This window comes from Ovis aries, chromosome 2, assembly GCF_016772045.2.
Source record: "Ovis aries strain OAR_USU_Benz2616 breed Rambouillet chromosome 2, ARS-UI_Ramb_v3.0, whole genome shotgun sequence".
In the NCBI taxonomy this organism is placed as follows: domain Eukaryota; kingdom Metazoa; phylum Chordata; class Mammalia; order Artiodactyla; family Bovidae; genus Ovis; species Ovis aries.
The window spans coordinates 227,055,618-227,080,498 of record NC_056055.1 but is presented as its reverse complement, the minus strand read 5'-3'; the positions used below and the strand labels follow the sequence as shown (position 1 = coordinate 227,080,498).

The window sequence follows — 24,881 nt, the reverse complement described above, 5'->3', positions numbered from 1 at the left end:
TTTGTCGTGGTCTGAAAGCATCTAATTCTCAGAAAAGAAATTCTTTGTAGCCGTGTTAACACCCTAACAAATATGACTCTGTATACTTTTCTTCTTATTTGATCAATTTATTTTTGCTTCAACAGAGACACATGAAAGAAATTTAAAATGAGCAAGATGGGGATAAGGGATGAAGAGGGACAGACTGTTATGTATAAAATAAGCTGCAAGGATATATAATACAATACAGGGAATATAGCCAGTATTGTGTAGTAACTATTAATGGAATATAACCTTTAAAAATTGGGAATCAGTATGTTGTCCACCTATAATTTATATAATATTGTACATTAACTGCACTTCAATTAAAAGTGAAGAAAAGGAATTAAAAAAATGAGTAGAAGCTCTCCAATTCTTAAAGTTGAAATTTTATGGAGGCCTTCTGCTTTTTCAAGTAAAGTCTCCAAAATTATGGCAAACTATAACTGAGGTCAGTAGTGTCCTACTATACATTCCTTTTCTTGTATCTGTGTACTCTGTACAGGTATTAGATTTGCATGTTGTAAAATATTGTTTTATATTTCTCATGTGGTTACATGAGAGTGGCTCAGCCCTAACTGCCTTAGTTAGTAAAGAATTTGGCATCATCTCATAGCTAGAGGTCATCAGGAATCATACATAACCATTGTACATATGATTAATTTTTATTACCCCAAATTCAATGAACTTCCAATCATACATCAAGTGTGAGCATTACCCTATGTATTTGGGGCCCTAATCTTTACTCTGGTAACATCACAAATCAAATAATAGTGTGATTATCGTTACTGGAAACCCAAGCCCACCTTCCAGAAACCTACCATAAAGAAAAAAAAAAAACTTCTTAAACCAGCTCATTAATTAACTCTATTGAACTATACCACAGAGTACTGATCTTAGTGGGACAACAAGCTTATGTTATAACTAAACAGGAAAATAAACTGCAGGTCCCTTCACTGTCCATCAGATTTAGAGTATTTTAGAGAAGCTATTATATTTTAAAGGCCAGAAATCAATAAGAAACTGTTGTGGATAATGAAAAAGAGGAGTCTTGCTTTAATATAAAAATTTTATTATAAAATAATGATTGAAATATAGAAACATTTTTGAATTAGAGAAAAAAAAAATCATTAATCTTGCCAGTAGATCACAGTATGTAATGTTCCCTGGAAACCAATCAAGTTACATTGTGTATCTGCAAATTATCTGTCCAAACAGGAAAGAAGTTATCCCCAGATAATTGAAATCCAACAATAATCCCCAAAGCTCACTTTAGGCACGGATTCTCATCTTCTACTCCAGCCTTTCAATGGAGTTTGTTTACTGTTTATCTTCTAACAGAGTAAATAACACAAAAGAAACAATTTGAAAGAGGCAATTCAAAAGGAATAAAAATGTAAAATCTAAATAATAGTAAAGTCCTACGTTGACTCCCGAAATGTAGGACTTGCTATGAAAATGCAAATTCGTGAAGTGTTCCATACTTTGGGGGCTTCCCAGGTGGCTCTGTGTGTCTGTTAGTTGCTCAGTCGTGTCCAACTCTCTGTGACCCCATGGACTGTAGCCCACCAGGCCCCTCCGTCCATGGAATTCTCCAGGCAAGAGTACTGGAGTGGGTTGCCATTCCTTCTCCAGAGGATCTTCCCAACCCAGAGATCAAACCCACGTCTCCTGCATTGCAAGCAGATTCTTTACTGTCTGAGCCAGATTGCACTAGTGGTAAAGAACCCTCCTGCCAGTGTAGGAGATACAAGAGACCTAGGTTCAGTCCCTGGGTTGGGAAGATACCCTGGAGGAGGAAATGGCAACCCACTCCAGTATTCTTGCCTGGAGAAATCCATGGACAGAGGGGCCTGGTGGGCTGCACTCCATGGGGTCACAAAGAGTTGGGCACGACTGAAGCAACTTAGCACACACACATTGGCCCCAGCGTGTTTCACATAGGAAGTAATTGTTCCCTGTATGTGTATCTACACTTGGCTTGAATCAATAGCCATGGCCTCTGAGCACTTCCAAACTTCCTTTACACACTGCAGTCAAATCCTGGGGCAAACACACTGATAGAGAGGCTCTTTATCTGTTTCAAGATGAGCTTTTATTTTTGCCATATGATGTATCTTGAATATAATTTTCCCATTATTTTGTTTCCCGTCATGTTACATTCACATGACATTTTTCTTCTTTCAGGGTCCAAACTCCAGCTTCCCGATATGCACATACATACATGCACATCCACATACTCATTCACTCATAGATACACTCAGAGACCACACTCACTCACATGTGACACACACTCACCATGTACACACGTGCACACACACACACTCTCAAATACAGTCTACCTCCATGCATAATCACACAGACACTACACACACATACACACCCACCAGACACACATCACACACACATGCATTCACACAGACATACACAACAGGCAACCACAGACACACACCACACACAAGTAAGTATTTGAGCACCCAGCCAGGCACTGAGGTTATAACAGTGAACAAAACAGACCAGACTGCTTTCCCACCAAGAGCTTATATCAAGAGTAAAGAAAAAATTGAAGAAAATATGAGCCTAGGATTAGAAGATAAGGAATGATTCTGACCCTGGTGGCAGAGCTGCAGTTGCCATTGTGAGCTCAAAAGACTAAATTGCCTGGACCCCTCCCCTTCCCATCTTCTGTGACAGTAAGGACAGATTTTGAGACTCTCATCTACTTAAATAATTAGTCTAGGAAAAATGCCCTTCATCTGTTGTTGTTGTTTAGTCACTAAGTCATGTCTGACTCTTTTGCAACCCCGTGGACTGTGTAGCCTGCCAGGCTTCTCTGTCTATGGAGTTCTCCAGGCAAGAATACTGGAGTGGGTTGCCATTTCCTCTGCAGAGGATCTTCCCAACCCAGAGACTGAACCCATGTCTCCTTCATTGGCAGTCTGCACTTCATCTAGAGCAGCTCAAACGAATCCTGAAAGTGAAAATGTCAGTAGCTCAGTCATGTTTTACTCTTTGCAACCCCATGCGCTATAGCCAGCCAGACTCCTCTGTCCATGAGATTCGCCAGGCAATAATACTGGAGTGGGTTGCCAGTCCCTTCTACAGGGGATCTTCCTGACCCAGGCTTGAACCTTAGTCTGTTATGTCTTCTACATTGCAGGCAGATTCTTTACCATCTGAGCCACTAGAAAATTTGTGCTATATGATTTGTAGGTTTGACAGTGTACAAAATAAAAGATCCCAACTGTTGGTACCATGTATCCTGACAGACTCATCATCCCAGCACCCCTGTAATCACCAAGGAGAACAGAATAAAGGAAGCTGGTGGCTGGGGTTGCAAAGTTACATGGCATCCCATAAGATATATACAGAGGAAACAATCTAAGCATTACATTTTAAATGTTTTCTTTTAAGAGATACTTTATCCTTTTAGTTAATGTATATTCATTTAATAAAAATTGGTTTGTTTAAAGTTGAAGATGTTTTATTGCTATGAAAATAAAGACACCAAAAACATGACTTATTTTCTTCAAGGTCTAGATTTACTGAATACCCTTTCTTCTCTCCCACCCTATCTGTGGCTACACACACATGGCTTCTGAAAGGGGCCAAATTTACCCTGTGACTATTCAGGGGATTATTCACAGTAGGATTGACATAATGCTGATTTTGTAGGTTTTCTTTTTCATTTCGAATGTATTTTATCATCAACAGCAACAAAGGTACCAATATAAATAGTCAAAATATATAGATGCCCCAATTTTTGTTTTCTCCATGGAAGGAAAGAGCTTAAAATTGTGAGCTCCATAGAGAAAACAGTAGTCTGTAATATCATAATCTTCCATTGTACATTGGGAATACACCCCAAGATGACTAGTGGGTGCCTAAAAGTGTAGATAGTACTCTATAAGTACTATTTTTTCCTATACACACATACCTGTGATGATGTTTAACTTATAAATTAGACACAGTAAAAGATTAACAACAGTAACTAATAGTAAAACAGAACAATTATACTCTAATACAAAATATGTGAATGTGGTCTCTCTATCACAGTATGTTCTCATACTGTACTCACCCTTCTTCCAGTGATGATATGAGATGATAAAATGCCTAGGTGATGAGATGAAGTGAGGTGAATGATGTAGTGACATAGTATTAGGCTACTATTTATTGACCTTCTGACAATAAATCAGAAGGAGGGACATCTGCTGTAGGTGATCCTGGATTCTGGAACCCTGAGAAGGTCAATGAGATAGGATAGTGGGGGCAGGCGGAGTGGAGTGGCTTGAGATACCATCATACATCTCATAACAGAACACTAGAAGTTTCCATTTAATATTTTTGGACCCTGGTTAGCCACAGGTAACTGAAACCACAAATAAGGAGGGACTAACTGTAATTCTCCCTGGTGGCTCAGACAGTAAGGAATCCGCCTGCAGTACAGGAGACCCAGGTTCTATTCCTGGGTCGAGAAGATCCCCTGGAGAAGGGCATGGCAACCCACTCCAGCGTTCTTGCCTGGAGAATTCCATGGAGAAAAGAGACTGGTGGGCTCCAATCCATGGGGTCACAGAGTCTGACACAACTGAGTGACTAATGCTTTCAGACTTGAAACTGTAATGCTTCTAGTGGTGATCAAAAGAGGTGTGAATCTTCCCTCGTAGAGAGTAAATTGCTAAGAACTATGGAAGTTTCCATCTTCTCTTATCCTCAAATACTGGGATCTAATACACTTTCTTATTGTGTCTTGGGGATAGTGGTCTGCACAGTGCTTTCAAGTTGGAAGATTTAATTCTCTTTCCTTGTTCTTCTCAGACCACCACAGTATCTTGGGACATCCGAACCTTGTATTCAACAGTACCTGAAGATGCAGAGCACAAAGCAGAAAATTTACTGGTCAAAGAGGTAAATGCCATGCTTCCAATCCATTACTTTAAAAAGTTTTGTTTTCCCCTATGTAGTTCTTAATGCAGCTTATTATTTTTGCTGCCTCCCTCTCTTTTTCAATAGAGAATTCCAAATGCACTAGTTAGTTAATATCTTTCAACCTTTATTACTTATTTCCTGTGCATCATTTTTCATTATCTGATGGCCATTCAAGTTCTAGAATTTTAAAATTTTGTTTTTACTTAATTTAAAATCCCCACATTGAGAAATAACTGAGTATTCCTAACAAAAAGATTTAATTTTATTTTACTTATTTGGATTGCCTCGTAGGAAATGCCATTTTATGTGAGAATTTTGGATAACAAAATTTTTGAAAGAGATATTTCTTTCAAGTATTAACTATGATACAGTTAAAGACTTCACTTTTAGCTTAGTGGTAAAGAATCTGCCTGGCAATGTAGGAGACGCAAGAGACACAGTTTCGATCCCTGGGCTGGAGAATCCCCTGGAGAAGGAAATGACAGACCACTCCAGTATTCTTGCCTGAAAAATTCCATGGACAGAGGAGCCTGGTGGGCTATAATCCACAGGGTCGCAAAGAGTCAGACATGACTGAGCACACACACGCACACAAAACCATTTGGACAGCTTAAAGACTGATAAATTCTGTTGGTGTAGCATCTATCTCCATTTAGTTGGTGTGTGTGTTAACCACTCAGTTGTGTTTGACTCTGCAACCCCATAGACTGTAGTCCACCAGTCTCCTCTGTCCGTAGAATTCTCCAGGCAAGAATACTGGAGTGGATTGCCATTTCCTTCTCCAAGTTGGTATAAAACTGCTTCTTCTAGCCAGACTTCAGGCAGCTTTGGGGCAGGAATTGGACATACACTTAACAGCTATTTCTCATTTGTTTGAAAGTGAAAATTAAAGTGTTAGTAGCTCAGTTCAGTTCAGTCACTGAGTCATATCTGACTCTTTGCAACCCCATGGACTGCAGCATGCCAGGTTTCACCAACTCCCACAGCTTACATATATTAATGTCCATCAGGTCGGTGGTACCATCCAACCGTCTCATCCTCTGTCATCCCCTTCACCTCTGGCCTTCAATCTTTCCCAGCGTCAGGGTCTTTTCAAATGAATCAGCTCTTCACATCAGGTGGCCAAAGTATTGGAGTTTCAGCTTCAGCATCAGTCCTTCCAATGAACACCCAGGACTTATCTCCTTTAGGATGAACTGGATGGATCTCCTTGCAGTCCAAGGGACTCTCTAAGAGTCTTCTCCAACACCACAGTTCAAAAGCATCAATTCTTCAGCACTCAGTTTTCTTTATAATCCAACTCTTACATCCATACATGAACACTGGAAAAACCATAGCTTTGATGAGACAGACCTTTGTTGGCAACATAATGTCTCTGCTTTTTAATATGCTGTCTAAGTTGGGCATAACTTTCCTTCCAAGGAGTAAGTATCTTTTAATTTCATGGCTGCAGTCACCATCTGCAGTGATTTTGGAGCTCCCCAAAAATAGTCTGTCACTGTTCCCATTACTTCTCCATCTATTTGCCATGAAGTGATGGGACCGGATGCCATGATCTTAGTTTTTTTAATGTTGAGTTGTAAGCCAACTTTTCACTCTCCTCTTTCACTTTCATCAAGAGGCTCTTTAGTTCTTCTTCACTTTCTGCCATAAAGGTGGTGTCATCTGCGTATCTGAGGTTATTGATATTTCTCCTGGCAATCTTGATTCCAGCTTGTGCTTCATCCAGCCTAGCATTTCTCATGATGTACTCTGCATATAAGTTAAATAAGCAGGGTGATAATATGCAGCCTTGATGCACTCCTTTCCCAATTTGGAACCAGTCCTGTTGTTCCATGTCCAGTTCTCACTGTTGCTTCTTGACTGCATACAGATTTCTCAGGAGGCAGGTAAGGTGGTCTGGTATTCCAGTCTCTTTAAGAAGTTTCCATAGTTTTTTCTGATCCACACAGTCAAAGGCTTTGACCTAGTCAATAAAGCAGAAGTAGATGTTTTTCTGGAACTCTCTTGATTTTTTCCATGATCCAAAGGATGTTGGCAATTTGATCTCTGGTTCCTCTGCCTTTTCTAAATCCAGCTTGAACATCTAGAAGCTCACGGTTCACCTACTGTTGAAGCCTGGCTTGAAGAATTTTGAGCATTACTTTGCTAGCATGTGAGATGAGTGCAATTGTGTAGTAGTTTGAGCATTCTTTGGCATTGCCTTTCTTTGGGATTGGAATGAAAACTCACCTTTTCCCGTCCTGCAACCACTGCTGAGTTTTCCAAATTTGCTGGCATATTGAGTGCAGCACTTTCACAGCATCATCTTTTAGGATTTGAAATAGCTCAACTGGAATTCCATCACCTCCACTAGCTTTCTTCGTAGTGATGCGTTCTAAGACCCACTTGACTTCACATTCCAGGATGTCTGGCTCTCGTTGAGTGATCACACTATCATGGTTATCTGGGTCATGAAGATCTTTTTTATATAATTCTTTGGTGTATTCTTGCCACATCTTAATATCTTCTGCTTCTGTTAGCTCCATACCATTTCTGTCCTTTATTGTGCCCATCTTTGCATGAAATGTTCCCTTGGTATCTCTTATTTTCTTGAAAAAAATCTATATCTTTCCCATTCTATTGTTTTCCTCTATTTCTTTGCATTGATCACTGAGGAAGGCTTTCTTATCTCTCTTTGCTATTCTTCTTATCTCTCTTTGCTATTCTTTGGAACTCTGCATTAAAATGGGCATATCTTTCCTTTTCTCATTTGCCTTTCAGTCCTGTCTGACTCTTTGCAACCCCATGGACTATAGCCCACCAGGCTCTCTTTCATGAGATTCTCCAGGCAAGAATACTGGAGTGGGTTGCCATTCCCTTCCCCAGGGGATCTTCCCAACCCAGGGATCGAACCCGGGTCTCCAGCATTGCAGGCAGATTCTTTACCATCTGCTCCACCAGCTGTTGAATGAGTAAGTGTAGCCAGTCCTTCCTTTACAGAAAATGCAGTGATAACATTTACCCAGCATAGATCACATTGAAAGTAGTGGAATCTAAATGTAATCTTTAATCCTAAGAAAATAGTATATCCCAATTAGGATATAATAAAGGTACATAAAACAGCAAAACCCTTCCTCAGCTTTTAAGCATATTTGTATGAGTAGAAGTTTATTAATCAGATTATTCCTAATCTGATTAATCATATATATTTTATGTTGGACCATTCAGTCCACACCATCTTTGCCATAGAGTTGTCCTCTTCTCCCCAACTGTCATTTCATATTTATTTTCTCAAAGTTCACATTAAACTACAACATCTTCCAAGAAGGTGATGAGAAAGAATGAGTAAAATGTCATTCAGAAAACATCAGAATATCGGATTATACTGTTTTCACATTTACTGTTAAAAGTATGACATCAGTACCAAAGTATTTTGTTTACAGTTACCTTAGAGGAAGTTTCCATATCTTGTAGGGCATCATTATTTTTTATTTTTTGGGTTTTTTTTTGTTTTTTTTTTTTTTAAAAAAGCTGGTAAATCATTTTCTGCACAAGCAAATCAAAATCATTGAGACCAGGTCTACAAAACTCCTACAGTAAGCATGTATTAACTTAGGTATGATTTGAAATATTTATGATGTTGAAATTCGTAACAGGGAATATTTAAGTAGGTCTTTTTATGTTTTCTTTACTAAACTATTGTACTTTTTGTTGTTGTTGTGGCTCAGTTGCTCAGTCGTGTCCGACTCTTTGTGACCCCATGGACTGCAGCATGCGAGGCTTCCCTGTCCTTCACTATCTCCCGGAGTTTGTTCAAACTCATGTTCATTGAGTTAGTGATGCCATCCAACCATCTTATCCTCTGTCGCCCTCTTCTCTTGCTCTCAATACTTCCTAGAATCAGGGTCTTTTCCAGTGAGTCGATTCTTCACATCAGTTGGCCAAAGTATTGGAACTTCAGCTTCAGCACTAGTCCTTCCAATGAATATTCAGGGTTGATTTCCTTTAGTCCATTTTTAAGTCCGAGGGACTCTCAAGAGTCTTCTCCAACACCTCAATTAGAAAGTATCAGTTCTTCAGAGCTCAGCCTTCTTTATAGTCCAACTCTCACATCCCTACATGATTACTGGAAAAATCATAGCTTTGACTATATGGACCTCTGTCAGGAAAGTGATGTCTCTGCTTTTTTAATACCCTATCTAGTGTATTAAATACACTTCCTTCTTAAAAATCTTTAACTTTGTTGTTCAATTTATTTCCACATATTTTATAGTATTGTTGCAAAATTGTGAATAGATGTCTTTTCTTACTATTTATTGCTGATATTTTTTAAAAGCTACTCATTTTCAAATTTAAAATTTCTTTTTTTCTAATAAGTATATTGTTTCTTTAATTTTTGTCTTATTATCTAACATCTCTAAAACAATATTGAATAATAATTCCAATCAAGCATCCTGTCTTATTCTTGATTTGATGTTTTATGATAGTTTCAGAGACAAAAGAAATGTCTAACGAAGGTCTTTCTGGTCTTTATCATGTTTAAGAAGGACCTTTTTTGGTCTCCACAGTGTTTATAAAGACTGGATACCCAGTGTTACAAAATTCATATCCAGCCTATTGACATAATAGCTTTTTGCTTGAATTTAGTGCTGCAATAGAATTAATAGGTTACTGTCCTATGAATACATACTTGTGTTTCTGGTTTAAACTTTCTTGTTCAAGTTGTATTTCTACCTTAATTCTTTGCTGCACTAGAATTGCTAATTTTTTTCAAATTTTTGCATTTATATTCATGAGTGAAGTCTGGCTCTAGTTTTTTTTTATTTCTTTGGTATTAGATAAATGTTAACTCTTAAAAATAGACATTCTCCATCATTCTCTGCTTCTGAAATTAAAAAAAAAATAATAATAATTAGCCAGTAAAAGAAACCAAGTATTTGAAACAGACCCAAATGCGTATGGTTACTTGATAAATGGTAAATGTGGCACCTCAAATTCCTGGTGAAGGGTGGACTGTTCTACAAATACCACTTGGCTAGCCATTTTGGACAAAAGTAGTCAGGGCTGTATCTAACAGTACATGTAAAAATTAATTCCAGATGAATTTTTTATATCTTAATTTCAAAAGCAGAAGCTGTAAAAACATGGGAAGACATTTTAAAATGAAAAGTTATGAAAAATGCATGCATTTAACAAAGTCTTGAATTTTGATGATGAATGGTGCCATCAATAAAGCCAAAGAAAATGGTTAGAGAATTTATTCACAACTCATATCTTTTCCCACACTCCCCCACAGACATTCCTAATACACAAAGTTCTATAAATTAATAAGAAAAAGGTAAATAACCCAAGAAATATGAACACAAAGAAAGGAGCAGGAAATTCAAAAAGAGCAGGAATTTTAAGTTGGCCCAGAGGAACGTAGATTTGCCAAGCTACACATGTAATCATAGAAATACAAATTAAAACAAAAATGATGTATGATATCTGAATGAAGAAATGAGAGTAGGCATATAGGGAGACAAACACTATCACATAATGTTTCTAATTCTCACATGTCTATGGCATTTAGAGATACTCAAATGCGTATAAATATGCAACATACATTTTAGAAAAACAAACACTAGAGCATAAAATATAACTACAAGCATGAGTACAGTGTGCATGCGTGCATGCTCAGTTGCTCAGTCATGTCCAACTCTTTTCAACCCCATGGACTGTAACCTGAAAGATTCCTCTGTCCTTGGGATTTCCCACGCAAGAATACTGGAGTGGATTGCCATTTCCTTCTCCAGAGGATCTTCTCAACCCAGGGACTGAGCCCGAGTCTCCTGCATTGGCAGGAGGGTTCTTTACCACTGAGCCACCAGGGAAGCCCAATTTGTAATATCAGCTGATATAAGTGGGGTTGAATATGTTTTGGCACATCTGCATTTTACAATAATAAGTAGGCAATAAAAATTATACACATTTAAGTGCATTAAGTGGAATGCCCAATGTATAGATTCTGTATTGTTGTGGTTACAAACAAATTTTTTTAATAAAAAATATTTTTTAAAAGTTAGAGTATATCTAAAAATACTGCAAAAATTGAAAGCAACTTGAATCTATTCCCTAAAATTGTCTCCAAAAGTTAAAATCCAACTGTATGCTTCCAGTCATTAGGTAGTCACTTTAGAGACTTCATCACCCTAAACTTTTCTGTTGTGAATCTCAGGACAGAGCATCTGCCTTGACAGTGTGAATGAATCTTCTTACCATGTTTTTCCCACCCTTGTGGATCTACAGTAGAAGAAAGTGGAAGAAGCCTGGGAAGAAACTCTTTTTTCCCTGCTCATTTTTCCAGATCACTAGTAGTGAAAACACTGTGAAGAGCCCCATAGTTGTACTTGTTTTTAAGGATGGAGATAAAGGGAAAACTTATGCCTTGGGATAGAAGACAAACATCACATGATGATAAAGAAATATGAATAGTCGAGCCTGGAGACAGTAGATAAAAAGGAAGGGGTCCCCAGAGAGCTGGGTTAAGACTGAGTTAAGACTGAGAAATAACCCCAGAGAAGTAGGCTGCCAAGAAGTCTTGACCTCAGTAGCTAATAGCTGCTGATCGTTATTGACTAGTTACTTTGGGCCAGATATGCTTCTCAGGCCTTTGCTTGCAATAATGACAGACATAGGTTTCATCATCATCCTCACCTTCTAATGATGAGGAAACTTTCATAGAAAAATTAAGGAACATGTACAGCATTATACAGCTGGGAATAGTCGGGTCCAGCATCCCAACCCATGCTCTCCGGCCCCTAGCCTCTTAACCACGATGCTGACTGCCATGTGTGCTTTGCTATAGCTGCACTCTGGAAAGAACACTTGCCTCAGTCTTCACCCTAACAACCCCCTGTAGCTTTGTAATCCTAATGCCTGTAGTTATTGGGCCATACTTTGCAAAACATTGACTGAATTTTTCCAACCAGAGTAAGCCAGCCCTGAAGTGAATTCACATTGCCATTTTTGTAGGATTTTGTAGAAACACGTGTTCCCCTTACAGTGGCTGCCGTATTGCACTAAGCAAACTTTTGGATCCACCCTGTGCTCAGTTGCCCTGTTGCTCCCCACTAGGTGGCAAGGATAAATACCCTGATTGCTAGGCAACAAATTGACATGAATCTTATTTAAACACCCCAAGTTCAACACTAATGTTGCATTCTGCCTCTCTACACTCTACTTTTGACAACTCTGAGCCTCTTAGGAAAGGCGGTGGCCATTCTTTCCTTTTTCAAATCTTGAATAACTTTGTGCTTTTAATGGGAACTTAAATAAAATGAGCAATCTCTTCCTTTACTGTTTTATCTGTTATTAATTCTCTTTTGTGTCTATGAAATGTAAGGTTAAGTATTCCCCCAGAGAAGAGTATAGGTGTACTTCACATCCACTAAAGCACTTCACAGTTATGTAAAACTAACACAAGTCAGAGTTCGGCAACATTCTATATATAGGTTAGATATGTAGGTATATATATGTATATATACATATATATATGTAGAGAGAGAGAGAGCATTTTATGTTACAGAACTGCTGCCTCATTTTAAACCCTACAAAGCAGGTTCTGAATGATCAATAACTTTCCCACATTCACACAGAGTGGGAATTAACACCATGCTCTTAACCACTTTTACCTCTGACCCTTTGAAAAACACATTTAAATCATGCTCTTAATATCCTGATCTAATGGGGCTATTTTCACTGTGCACAAGGGAATAATATATCCTTCATTTAGACAAAGATTTCATCTTTCTGCCTCAGTTTCTCTGTCTTTAAATGAGGATATTAATAATACCAATGCCATGTTTCTAAAAATATATATAGCAATAGTAAGAAAACACTTGGAACATGACTGGGAAGCCATGTCTTTATCTGGTCCTCATAAATAGCCTAAAATCAACATCTATAACTATAAAAATTATAAAAGACTTCCATGATAAAACAAGCACCACTTCCTTCCACTGGAAGGTCAGGGGAGCACTTAAAGGGATCTATAAATAGGAGGCAAACTTCTCAAGCAAAACTTTAACAGCAAAGTTTTCATTTTAATGTACACAAAACATTAATTAATGCTAAGCTCTTGGTTTGGTCTCTCTTAACAAAGAAGATGAGCAAGTACAGAATGGAGATTAATATAGTGGCTCAACAGGGAGCAAGGGTCCAGGGACCACTTCATCTGAATAGCTGGGAAATATAGTAAGTACTAAGGCAGCAAGTTACTCTGCCAGCAAAGCCTTCTGTGATTTCTAGAAATCAACCTGCATCAGGAGTAGACTAAATGAAGTGAGGCATAAGTCATGAAATCAAGAATCCAAGTCTCACCTTGGTCAAGACATAAAACACTCATAGATTTAAGAGTCGTGGAAGCATTACAAGAATAGAAGCAAAATACCTATATCTACATCTGTATCTGAATATATATACACACACATACACAATGATTATGTACTGTACTCATCCAGAAAGTATTAAGTTACTGAGGCAAGGAAAAGTTCAGATTTTTAAACAGGGCTTCCAGACCAGCAATAATTGAATTTTCCATGAAAAAAAAAAAAAATGATGAAAGAACCCAAGATTAAATAGGGAAAACAAACTAGATTCAGAGAAGACAGAATAAATGTCATTGAAATTGCTAGGCTTCCATAGAAAATGCACAATAAAAACTGGGAAAAAGTTGATTAAGATCAGAGCAGACACTGATTTCACATAGGCATGGAGTGTTCTGCAGAAAGCCGGAACTGCAGGATGTTCATGATCACAAACACCCACAAAGTTCTTTAACCAGCTAACATCCACAGAGTCTGCCTTAGAAGAGAATAATGGCATGAAATAGTCCCCAGGATTTTTTTGGCCGTGGAGAAATTCTGCTTCCCCCCTGGGTATCTTGAGAAATGTCTCTCAGAAATGCTGATGTAAATCTGATGGAAGAAAATCAACAGGAATTGGGGGCACGGTAGAGTTCAAGCCAGAGAGACTATTTTAATAGCCTAGCTGGGTTAAAGATCTGTACTAACATGTGGCAGATAATGGTGGTAACAGTAGAGAACGGTTAAGGAGATAGAATTCACAGGAGTTGGTGATGGAGAAGAGAAAACTGTGTTGGTGATGACGCCCACATTTCTGGCTTGGGCTATTAGTTTGATAGTTGTGTCAGTAATTTAAATAAGGTACCCAGAAGAAAGTACAGATTGCTCAAGCAGAGATGGATGAAGACAATTAGATGACATCTCTGGGTGACATGCAGAGCAAGAGTTTCAACAAGATACATACATAGGTCTCAATATAGTAGGAAGGGGTGGGCTCTGGCTCTGTCTTTAAAAATTGAAACTCTGAATCTGGAAGAACTTGCCCAGGATTGCCACGAGGCAGGTCCCTGAGTGATGTTCCCACGTAAGAGGCTGGGAAAGAGAGCCCAACACAAGAAGTGGACCAGCGGACCAGGCGGTAGGAAGAAAACAAGGAGAAATGATTTCTTAGAATCAAAGAACTGTCAGTAGCGAGAGGGAGGCAATGATACAAAACACCAATGACGTGTCAAGATTGGGTAATTCACTGGATTTGGTAATTGAGAGTCACCAGTTGTTCTTTAACAGAGCAGTTTCATAAACTTTGATCACAACCTGATTACTGCTGGGTGAACTCTGAACAGAAGCAAAGTGTGTTATCTTGTCAAAGAAGGTATATGTTTGTCACTTTACCTAGGAAGTGCCTTGAGAGTAAACCCAGTAAAAATATTGGAACTCTTCAGGTACAACATTGAATCCTGAAGTTAAAAATAGTCCAGTAGACTATTAAATTATGTACCAAAATATTGAAAATGAAATTTCTTTCTCTCCTTCCTCTTCCACCATCTGGACTCAGATAAGTGGCGTTCAATTAATTCACAAGAAAATTATGAATAGTCAGGATAAAAGCTGCATCATGTTGAGAGAAGATTTTAAACAACATGGGTCCTAGCATTTCAAGAAAATTATGGGGAGAGGGAGATTAGCCTTAATTTTAAATGTATTTCATGCAGTGTCATTTTGTTAACTGAAAGAAATATATCCAAATAAAATGAAATGCATCTTGTCAGGCAATTTCATTTCTTTTATGGTTAAAATAATTTTATATATTTTATCTTTAATTTTGAACTGTATATTGTGTACTTGTATAAAGAAACCATTCTTTTGACCAAAATGCCTTTGTAGTTTATACAAATAGTTTGAATCTCATATGTAGAATAATGTGCAATTAAACTTACCAAGAAATAAGAATAAGTCTTTCAATAAATAATTCCAGGGTTTCTTTGCATGTATAAATAAATTAAGTAAAAAAATGAAAGCTGTTTTCTGAATCTGAAACATTGGGCAGAAATGAGTGGTTCTAATGCATTCATTAACCTTGGACCAGAGCATAGTAAGCATGGTTTTCTTCAGTCTAGAACTAGTTCCTCTGCTCTGACATCAGGGGTACTTGCACAGTTTATAGTGCTGGAGAAGAAGTGTCCCTTGGACAGCAAGATCAAACAAGTCAGTCCCTTTGCAGGCAGATGCTTTAACCTCTGAGCCACCAGGGAAGCCCCAATCCTAAAGAAAATCAACCCTGAATATTCACTAGAAGGACTGATGCTGAAGCTGAAGCTCCAGTACTTTGGCCACCTGAGTGCAAAGAGCCGACTCGTTGGAAAAGACCCTGATGCTGGGAAAGACTAAGAACAGGAGAACGAGGTGACAGAAGAGAAGATTAAATAGTATCCCCTCCTCAATGGACATGAATTTGAGCAAACTCTGGGACAGGGAAGCCTGGCATGCTGCAGTTCATGGAGTTGCAAAGAGTAAGACACGGCTTAGCAACTGAACACATTGGGGGAAACACAACTATAAAAAAACCTCTCCAAATTGCAAATAATTCATAATATTTTCTTAGTTAGTGCAAATAAAAAGATCCTTGTTTCTGTTTTGAAGAGGCTCTTAATTCATTAGTGAAGGTCTTGTTGGATGTTAAGGGAATTTTATATTGTATGTACTTTTATAAGTATTTTTATAAGTACAGCCATATTTATTTTGCAACTTCAAGAATTTAATGGAAAATGATATTGAAATCTGTTAACCTGTATGTAGGCCTAGTTTATATAATGATTTTTTTCTGTCATGGTCAGAATAAAATGGATCACCCAATTTTTTTTTATATATATACTAAATGTATGATAGTAAAGCTCAATGATAAATAATCTTCCTGCCAATGCAGGAGATGAGGGTTGAAACCCTGGGTCAGGAAGATCCCCTGGAGAAGGAAATGGCACGCTTCTCCAGTATTCTTGCCTGGAAAATCCCATGGACAGAGGAGCCTGGAAGGCTATAATCCATGGTGTTGCAAAGAGTCAGACATGACTGAGTGCACACACATACACACACACACACACACACACAGATATAAACATACGAATGTCGATTACGGCAAATTCAAATTAATCTACTCTTTAGTGGCATTAGGATAGAATGTATATAGAAAATGAACTTTGAAAATGAAGTCAAAATTTTTTGTGTTTTACATTAACCATCCTGAAGAAATATATTTCCTAGTTGTTCAATTCCCTAGAATAGTAGTCTTCTTTCCAGATATGCAAGTGTTAGTCACTCAGTCATGTCCGACTCTTTGTGACCCCATGGACTGTAGCCCACCAGGCTTTTCTGTCCATGGAATTATCCAGGCAAGAAAACTGGAGTGGGTTGCCATTTCCTTCTCCACTAAGTATGCAAAATGGTTCCAATTCTAAATTGACTTCCTCTAGACTTCTTCACAATAAGAGTCATCCTATGCTTGGTGGTAAGTGAATAAAGACAGAGCAATATTGCATAGGAACCTGGAATGTCAGGTCCATGAATCAAGGCAAATTGGAAGTGGTCAAACAAGAGATGGCAAGGGTGAATGTCAACATTCTAGGAATCAGTGAACTAAAATGGACTGGAATGGGTGAATTTAACTCAGATGACCATTACATCTAATACTGCGGGCAGGAATCCCTCAGAAGAAATGGAGTAGCCATCATGGTCAACAAAAGAGTCTGAAATGCAGTACTTGGATGCAATCTCAAAAACAACAGGATGATCTCTGTTCATCTCCAAGGCAAACCATTCAACATCACAGTTATCCAAGTCTATGCCCCAACCAGTAAGGCTGAAGAAACTGAAGTTGAACGGTTTTATGAAGACCTACAAGACCTTTTAGAACTAACACTCAAAATAGATGTCCTTTTCATTATAGGCAACTGGAATGCAAAAATAGGAAGTCAAGAAACACCTGGAGTAACAGGCAAATTTGGCCTTGGAGTACGGAATGAAGCAGGGCAAAGACTAATAGAGTTTTGCCAAGAAAATGCACTGGTCATAGCAAACGCCCTCTTCCAACAACTCAAGAGAAGACTCTACACATGGACATCACCAGATGGTCAACACCGAAATCAGATTAATTATATTCTTTTTAGCCAAAGATGGATATGCTGTATACAGTCAACAAAAACAAGACCAGGACCTGACTGTGGTTCAGATCATGAACTCCTTATTACCAAATGCAGACTTAAATTGAAGAAAGTAGGGAAAACCACTAGACCATTTATGTATGACCTAAATCAAATCCCTTATGATTATACAGTGGAAGTGAGTAATAGATTTAAGGGTCTAGATCTGATAGATAGAGTGCCTGATGAACTATGGAATGAAGTTCGTGACATTGTACAGGAGACAGGGATCAAGACCATGCCCATGGAAAAGAAAAGCAAAAAAGCAAAATGGCTGTCTGGGGAGGCCTTACAAATAGCTGTGAAAAGAAGAGAGGCGAAAAGCAAAGGAGAAAAGGAAAGATATAAGCAACTGAATGCAGAGTTCCAAAGAATAGCAAGAAGAGATAAGAAAGCCTTCTTCAGCGATCAATGCAAAGAAATAGAGGAAAAGAACAGAATGGGAAAGACTAGAGATCTCTTCAAGAAAATTAGAGATACCAAGGGAACATTTCATGCAAAGAAGGGCTCGATAACAGACAGAAATGGTCTGGACCTAACAGAAGCAGAAGATATTAAGAAGAGGTGGCAAGAATACACAGAAGAACTGTACAAAAAAGATCTTCACGACACAGATAATCATGATGATGTGATCACTAATCTAGAGCCAGACATCTTGGAATGTGAAGTCAAGTGGGCCTTAGAAAACATCACTACGAACAAAGCTAGTGGAGGTGATGGAATTCCAATGGAGCTATTTCAAATCCTGAAAGATGATGCTGTGAAAGTGCTGCATTCAATATGCCAGCAACTTTGGAAAACTCAGCAGTGGCCACAAGACTGGAAAAGGTGAGTTTTCATTCCAATCCCAAAGAAAGGCAATGCCAAAGAATGCTCAAACTACCACACAATTGCACTCATCTCACATGCTAGTACAGTAATGCTCAAAATTCTCCAAGCCAGGCTTCAGCAATACATGAACCGTGAACTCCCTGATGTTCAAGCTGGTTTTAGAAAAGGCAGAGGAACCAGAGATCAAATTGCCAACATCCGCTGGATCATGGAAAAAATCAAGAGAGCTCCAGAAAAACATCTATTTCTGCTTTATTGACTATGCCAAAGCCTTTGACTGTGTGGATCACAATAAACTGTGGAAAATTCTGAGAGAGATGGGAATACCAGACCACTTGACCTGCTTCTTGAGAAATCTGTATGCAGGTCAGGAAGCAACAGTTAGAGCTGGACATGGAACAACAGACTGGTTCCAAATAGGAAAAAGAGTCCGTCAAGGCTGTATATTGTCACCCTGCTTATTTAACTTATATGCAGAGTACATCATGAGAAACGCTGGACTGGAAGAAACACAAGCTGGAATCAAGATTGCCGGGAGAAATATCAATAACCTCAGATATGCAGATGACACCACCCTTATGGCAGAAAGTGAAGAGGAGCTAAAAAGCCTCTTGATGAAAGTGAAAGAGGAGACTGAAAAAGTTGACTTAAAGCTCAACATTCAGAAAACGAAGATCATGGCATCCGGTCCCATCACTTCATGGGAAATAGATGGGAAACAGTAGAAACAGTGTCAGACTTTATTTTTGGGGCTCCAAAATCACTTCAGATGGTGACTGCAGCCATGAAATTAAAAGACTCTTACTCCTTGAAAGGAAAGTTATGACCAACCTAGATAGTATATTCAAAAGCAGAGACATTACTTTGCCGACTAAGGTCTGTCTAGGCAAGGCTATGGTTTTTCCTGTGGTCATGTATGGATGTGAGAGTTGGACTGTGAAGAAGCCTGAGCGCCGAAGAACTGATGCGTTTGAACTGTGGTGTTGGAGAAGACTCTTGGGGGTCCCTTGGACTGCAAGGAGATTCAACCAGTCCATTCTGAAGGAGATCAGCCCTGGGATTTCTTTGGAAGGAATGATGCTAAAGCTGAAGCTCCAGTACTTTGGACACCTCTTGCAAAGGGTTGACTCATTGGAAAAGACTCTGATGCTGGGAGGGATTGGGGGCAGGAGGAGAAGGGGACGACCCAGGATGAGATGGCTGGATGGCATCACGGACTCGACGGACGTGAGTCTGAGTGAACTCCGGGAGTTGGTGATGGACAGGGAGGCCTGGCGTACTGTGATTCATGGGGTTGCAAAGAGTCGGACACGACTGAGTGACTGAACTGCACTGAACTTAATAAAGACAGAAACATAAATCTGAGACCGTGGAATATAAAAATAAAAATAAAGATTCCTCATAAGTTTGAACCTAAAATTTCAATTCCATTGAATTATAATATAATTTTTGAATTATATGAAAAGAATGATTAAATCATAATTTTATCAAAGGTTTTTTGTTCATTTGTTTGTTGTTGTTGTTTTTTAGTACCATCCATTTGTTATGTCCTGACAAAATAGCTGGGATAACTAGCTGGAAAATTAAAGTGTATTCCCCCAGATTAGGCACAGATATGACTTTTGAAAGTCTAATTTTAAAGTTTGTTCAGTTGCCTTAATGCAGCACATTTTGAAAAGACAAGCCAAATACCTTGATTCACTTTCAGTTTAAATCAACCAAGACAGCAATTTAGACAATTCTATAATTCAAACAAAATAGTTAAAAAATTATTTTCACTTATGGTTGGCCTTTGCTATGGCATTCTATTTTACACTGTACAGGCATATTTATATACATAGCAACATTATCTAATATCAAATAATATTTTTATTTTTTTAATTTTTAATTTTTTTAATTTTTATTTTTACTTTACTTTACAATTCTGTATTGGTTTTGCCATACATTGACATGAATCCACCACAGGTGTACATGCGTTCCCAAACATGAACCCCCCTCCCACCTCCCCTCCCCATAACATCTCTCTGGGTCATCCCCATGTACCAGCCCCAAGCATGCTGTATCCTGCATCAGACATAGACTGGCGATTCGATTCTTACATGATATTATATATGTTTCAATGCCATTCTCCCAAATCATCTCACCCTCTTCCTCTCCCTCACAGTCCAAAAGTCTGCTATACACATCTGTGTCTTTTTTGCTGTCTTGCATACAAGGCCATCATTGCCATCTTTCTAAATTCCATATATATATGTTAGTATACTGTATTGGTGTTTTTCTTTCTGGCTTACTTCACTCTGTATAATCGGCTCCAGTTTCATCCATCTCATCAGAACTGATTCAAACGTATTCTTTTTAATGGCTGAGTAATACTCCATTGTGTATATGTACCACAGCTTTCTTATCCATTCATCTGCTGATGGACATCTAGGTTGCTTCCATGTCCTGGCTATTATAAACAGTGCTGCGATAAACATTGGGGTACATGTGTCTCTTTCAGTTCTGGTTTCCTCGGTGTGTATGCCCAGCAGTGGGATTGCTGGGTCATAAGGCAGTTCTATTTGCAATTTTTTAAGGAATCTCCACACTGTTCTCCATAGTGGCTGTACTAGTTTGCATTCCCACCAATAGGGTAGGAGGGTTCCCTTTTCTCCACACCCTCTCCAGCATTTATTGCTTGCAGATTTTTGGGTCGCAGACATTCTGACTGGTGTGAAGTGGTACCTCATTGTTTTGATTTGCATTTCTCTGATAATGAGTGATGTTGAGCATCTTTTCATGTGTTTGTTAGCCATCCATATGTCTTCTTTGGAGAAATGTCTATTTAGTTCTTTGGCCCATTTTTTGATTGGGTCGTTTATTTTCTGGAATTGAGCTGCATAAGTTGCTTGTATATTTTTGAGATTAGTTGTTTGTCAGTTGCTTCATTTGCTATGATTTTCTCCCATTCAGAAGGCTGTCTTTTCACCTTGCTTATAGTTTTCCTTTGTTGTGCAGAAGCTTTTAATTTTAATTAGATCCCATTTGTTTATTTTTGCTTTTCTTTCCAGAATTCTGGGAGGTGGATCGTAGAGGATCCTGCTGTGATTTATGTCTGAGAGTGTTTTGCCTATGTTCTCCTCTAGGAGTTTTATAGTTTCTGGTCTTACATTTAGATCTTTAATCCATTTTGAGTTTATTTTTGTGTGTGGTGTTAGAAAGTGACCGAGTTTCATTCTTTTACAAGTGGTTGACCAGTTTTCCCAGCACCACTTATTAAATAGATTGTCTTTACTCCATTGTATATTCTTGCCTCCTTTGTCAAAGATAAGGTGTCCATATGTATGTGGATTTATCTCTGGGCTTTCTGTTTTGTTCCATTGATCTATATTTCTGTCTTTGTGCCAGTACCATACTGTCTTGATGACTGTGGCTTTGTAGTAGAGCCTGAAGTCAGGCAAGTTGATTCCTCCAGTTCCATTCTTCTTTCTCAAGATTGCTTTGGCTATTTGAGGTTTTTTGTATTTCCATACAAATCTTGAAATTATTTGTTCTAGTTCTGTGAAAATATGGCTGGTAGCTTGATAGGGATTGCATTGAATTTGTAAATTGCTTTGGGTAGTATACTCATTTTCACTATATTGATTCTTCCAATCCATGAACATGGTATATTTCTCCATCTATTAGTATCCTCTTTGATTTCTTTCATCAGTGTTTTATAGTTTTCTATATATAGGTCTTTAGTATCTTTAGGTAGATATATTCCTAAGTATTTTATTCTTTCCGTTGCAATGGTGAATGGAATTGTTTCCTTAATTTCTTTTTCTACTTTCTCATTATTAGTGTATAGGAATGCAAGGGATTTCTCTGTGTTGATTTTGTATCCTGCAACTTTACTATATTCATTAATTAGCTCTAGTAATTTTCTGGTAGAGTCTTTAGGGTTTTCTATGTAGAGGATCATGTCATCTGCAAACAGTGAGAGTTTTACTTCTTCTTTTCCAATTTGGATTCCTTTTATTTCTTTTTCTGCTCTGATTGCTGTGGCTAAAACTTCCAGAACTATGTTGAATAGTAGTGGTGAAAGTGGGCACCCTTGTCTTGTTCCTGACTTTAGGGGAAATGCGTTCAATTTTTCACCATTGAGGATAATGTTTGCTGTGGGTTTGTCATATATAGCTTTTATTATGTTGAGGTATGTTCCTTCTATTCCTGCTTTCTAGAGAGTTTTTATCATAAATGGATGTTGAATTTTGTCAAAGGCATCAAAAAAGAAATCAAAATATGCATAGAAACTAATGAAAATGAAAAACACAACAACCCAAAACCTGTGGGACACTATAAAAGCAGTGCTAAGAGGAAAGTTCATAGCAATACAGGCATACCTCAAGAAACAAGAAAAAAGTCAAATAAATAACCTAACTCTACACCTAAAGCAACTAGAAAAGGAAGAATTGGAGAACCCCAGAGTTAGTAGAAGGAAAGAAATCTTAAAAATTAGGGCAGAAATAAATGCAAAAGAAACAAAAAAGACCATAGCAAAAATCAACAAAGCCAAAAGCTGGTTCTTTGAAAGGATAAATAAAATTGACAAACCATTAGCCAGACTCATCAAGAAGCAAAGAGAGAAAAATCAAATCAATAAAATTAGAAATGAAAATGGAGAGATCACAACAGACAACACAGAAATACAAACGATCATAAGAGACTGCTATCAGCAATTATATGCCAACAAATAATATTTTTAAAAAACCAGACTCAGAAAACTATTAAATAAGATTCTATCATGACTTCTGAAACTGAGTCAGATCTATAGTCACATTTATTTTTTCCAAACTCATTTCTATTTCTCTCTTTAGAATGTACTGTAAGTTTTAAAAGGTCACTCGCAGTTCACCTTATTTTTATAGTGCAGAAATTAGTGATTTAATTTTAAAGGAATATATAATGTGATCCAGTTAAATTTTAAAAGAAAATGCCTTTTCCTTTTTCTAAAATACTGATGTATTTATTGGATGACCAATATCCTGATTTGCAAGAAGTTTCATGTTCTATCTGTTGGCCTGGCCAATTGCATTTCTTTTAATTTTGAAGTGCCTCAATGTGGACAATAAATTATCCAGCCACTCTTTCAATACATAATTCACCTGAATTCACTTAAATTCATAATGCTACATTTTTTAACATTTACAAAATAGTCATAATTATTTCTAAACATTATAAAGAATGGCATTAATATGAAAATTACCACCATCATTTTATGCATACTGATTCATCCCAGTGGTAAGTAAGGGCCAAAGAGAACACCTTTTGTGGTCGCATAAACCTTCCTGGTAAGGCAGTAGTCATGTAATTAAGTAAGCCTCTATAGCCAGGAAGAAAAGTAATTTTGAATCTAAAAAGCCATCTATTGCCTGCTTATTACTCTGTAGTCAGAATCTAATAATCAGCCTTTTTAAGAGCTGGACAGATTACATTGCCAAACTCAAATTGCTATTTGAGGTAAGTAACATGATTTGAATTGATTCTGATGATTTTCTAAGTTCAGTTCAGTTCAGTCGCTCAGTCATGTCTGACTCTTTGCGACCTCATGGACTGCAGCATGAAAGACTTCCCTATCCATCACCAGCTCAAACTCATGTCCATCGAATCAGTGATGCCATCCAGCCATCTCATCCTCTGTCGTCCCCTTCTCCTCTGGCCTTCAATCTTTCCCAGAATCAGGGTCTTTTCCAATGAGTCAGTTCATCACATGAGGTGGCCAAAGTATCGGAGTTTCAGCTTCAGCATCAGTCCTTCCAATGAATATTCAGGACTGATTTCCTTTAGGATGAATTAGTTGGATCTCCTTGCAGTCCAAGGGACTCTCAAGAGTCTTCTCCAACACCACAGTTCAAAAGCATCAATTCTTCAGCACTCAGCCTTCTTTATGGTCCAACTGTCACATCCATACATGACTACTGGAAAAACAATAGCTTTGACTAGACAGACCTTTGTTGGCAAAGTAATGTCTCTGCTTTTTAATATGCTGTCTGGGTTGGTCATACCTTTTCTTCCAATGAGTAAGCATCTTTTAATTTCATGGCTGCAGTCACCATCTGCAGTGATTTTGGAGCCCCCCAAAAATAAAGTCTCTCACTGTTTCCATTATTTCTCCATCTATTTGCCATGAAGTGATGGGACTGGATGCCATGATCTTAGTCTTCTAAATGTTGAGTTTGAAGCCAGCTTTTTCACTCTCCTCTTTCACTTTTATCAAGAGTCTCTTTAATTCTTCTTCACTTTCTGCCATAAGGGTGTTGTAATCTGCATATCTGAGGTTGTTGATACTTCTCCCGGCAGTCTTGATTCCAGCTTGTGCTTCATCTAGCCTGGCATTTCGCATGATGTACTTTACATATAAGTTAAATAAGCAGGGTGACAATATACAGCGACGTACTCCTTTTCCTATTTGGAACCGGTCTGTTGTTCCATGTCCAGTTATAACTGTTGCTTCTTGACCTGCATACAGTTTTCTCAGGAGGCCAGTCAGGTGGTCTGATATTCCCATCTCTTTAAGAATTTTCCATTGTTTGTTGTGATCCACACAGTCAAAGGCTTTGGC

At 38.1% G+C, this 24,881-nt stretch overlaps 1 protein-coding gene across 15 annotated transcripts in view; it reads left to right on the top strand.

The window, feature by feature from the left end:
- DOCK10 (dedicator of cytokinesis 10) overlaps nucleotides 1-24,881 on the top strand; it is a 309,263-nt gene that overhangs the window by 140,545 nt on the left and 143,837 nt on the right. For all 15 annotated transcript variants that reach the window (XM_060410412.1, XM_042244317.1, XM_042244315.1 and 12 more), the window contains one exon: nucleotides 4,837-4,926. In XM_060410412.1, coding sequence (XP_060266395.1) covers nucleotides 4,837-4,926 — 90 coding nt within the window. The remainder of the gene's footprint in view (nucleotides 1-4,836; nucleotides 4,927-24,881) is intronic.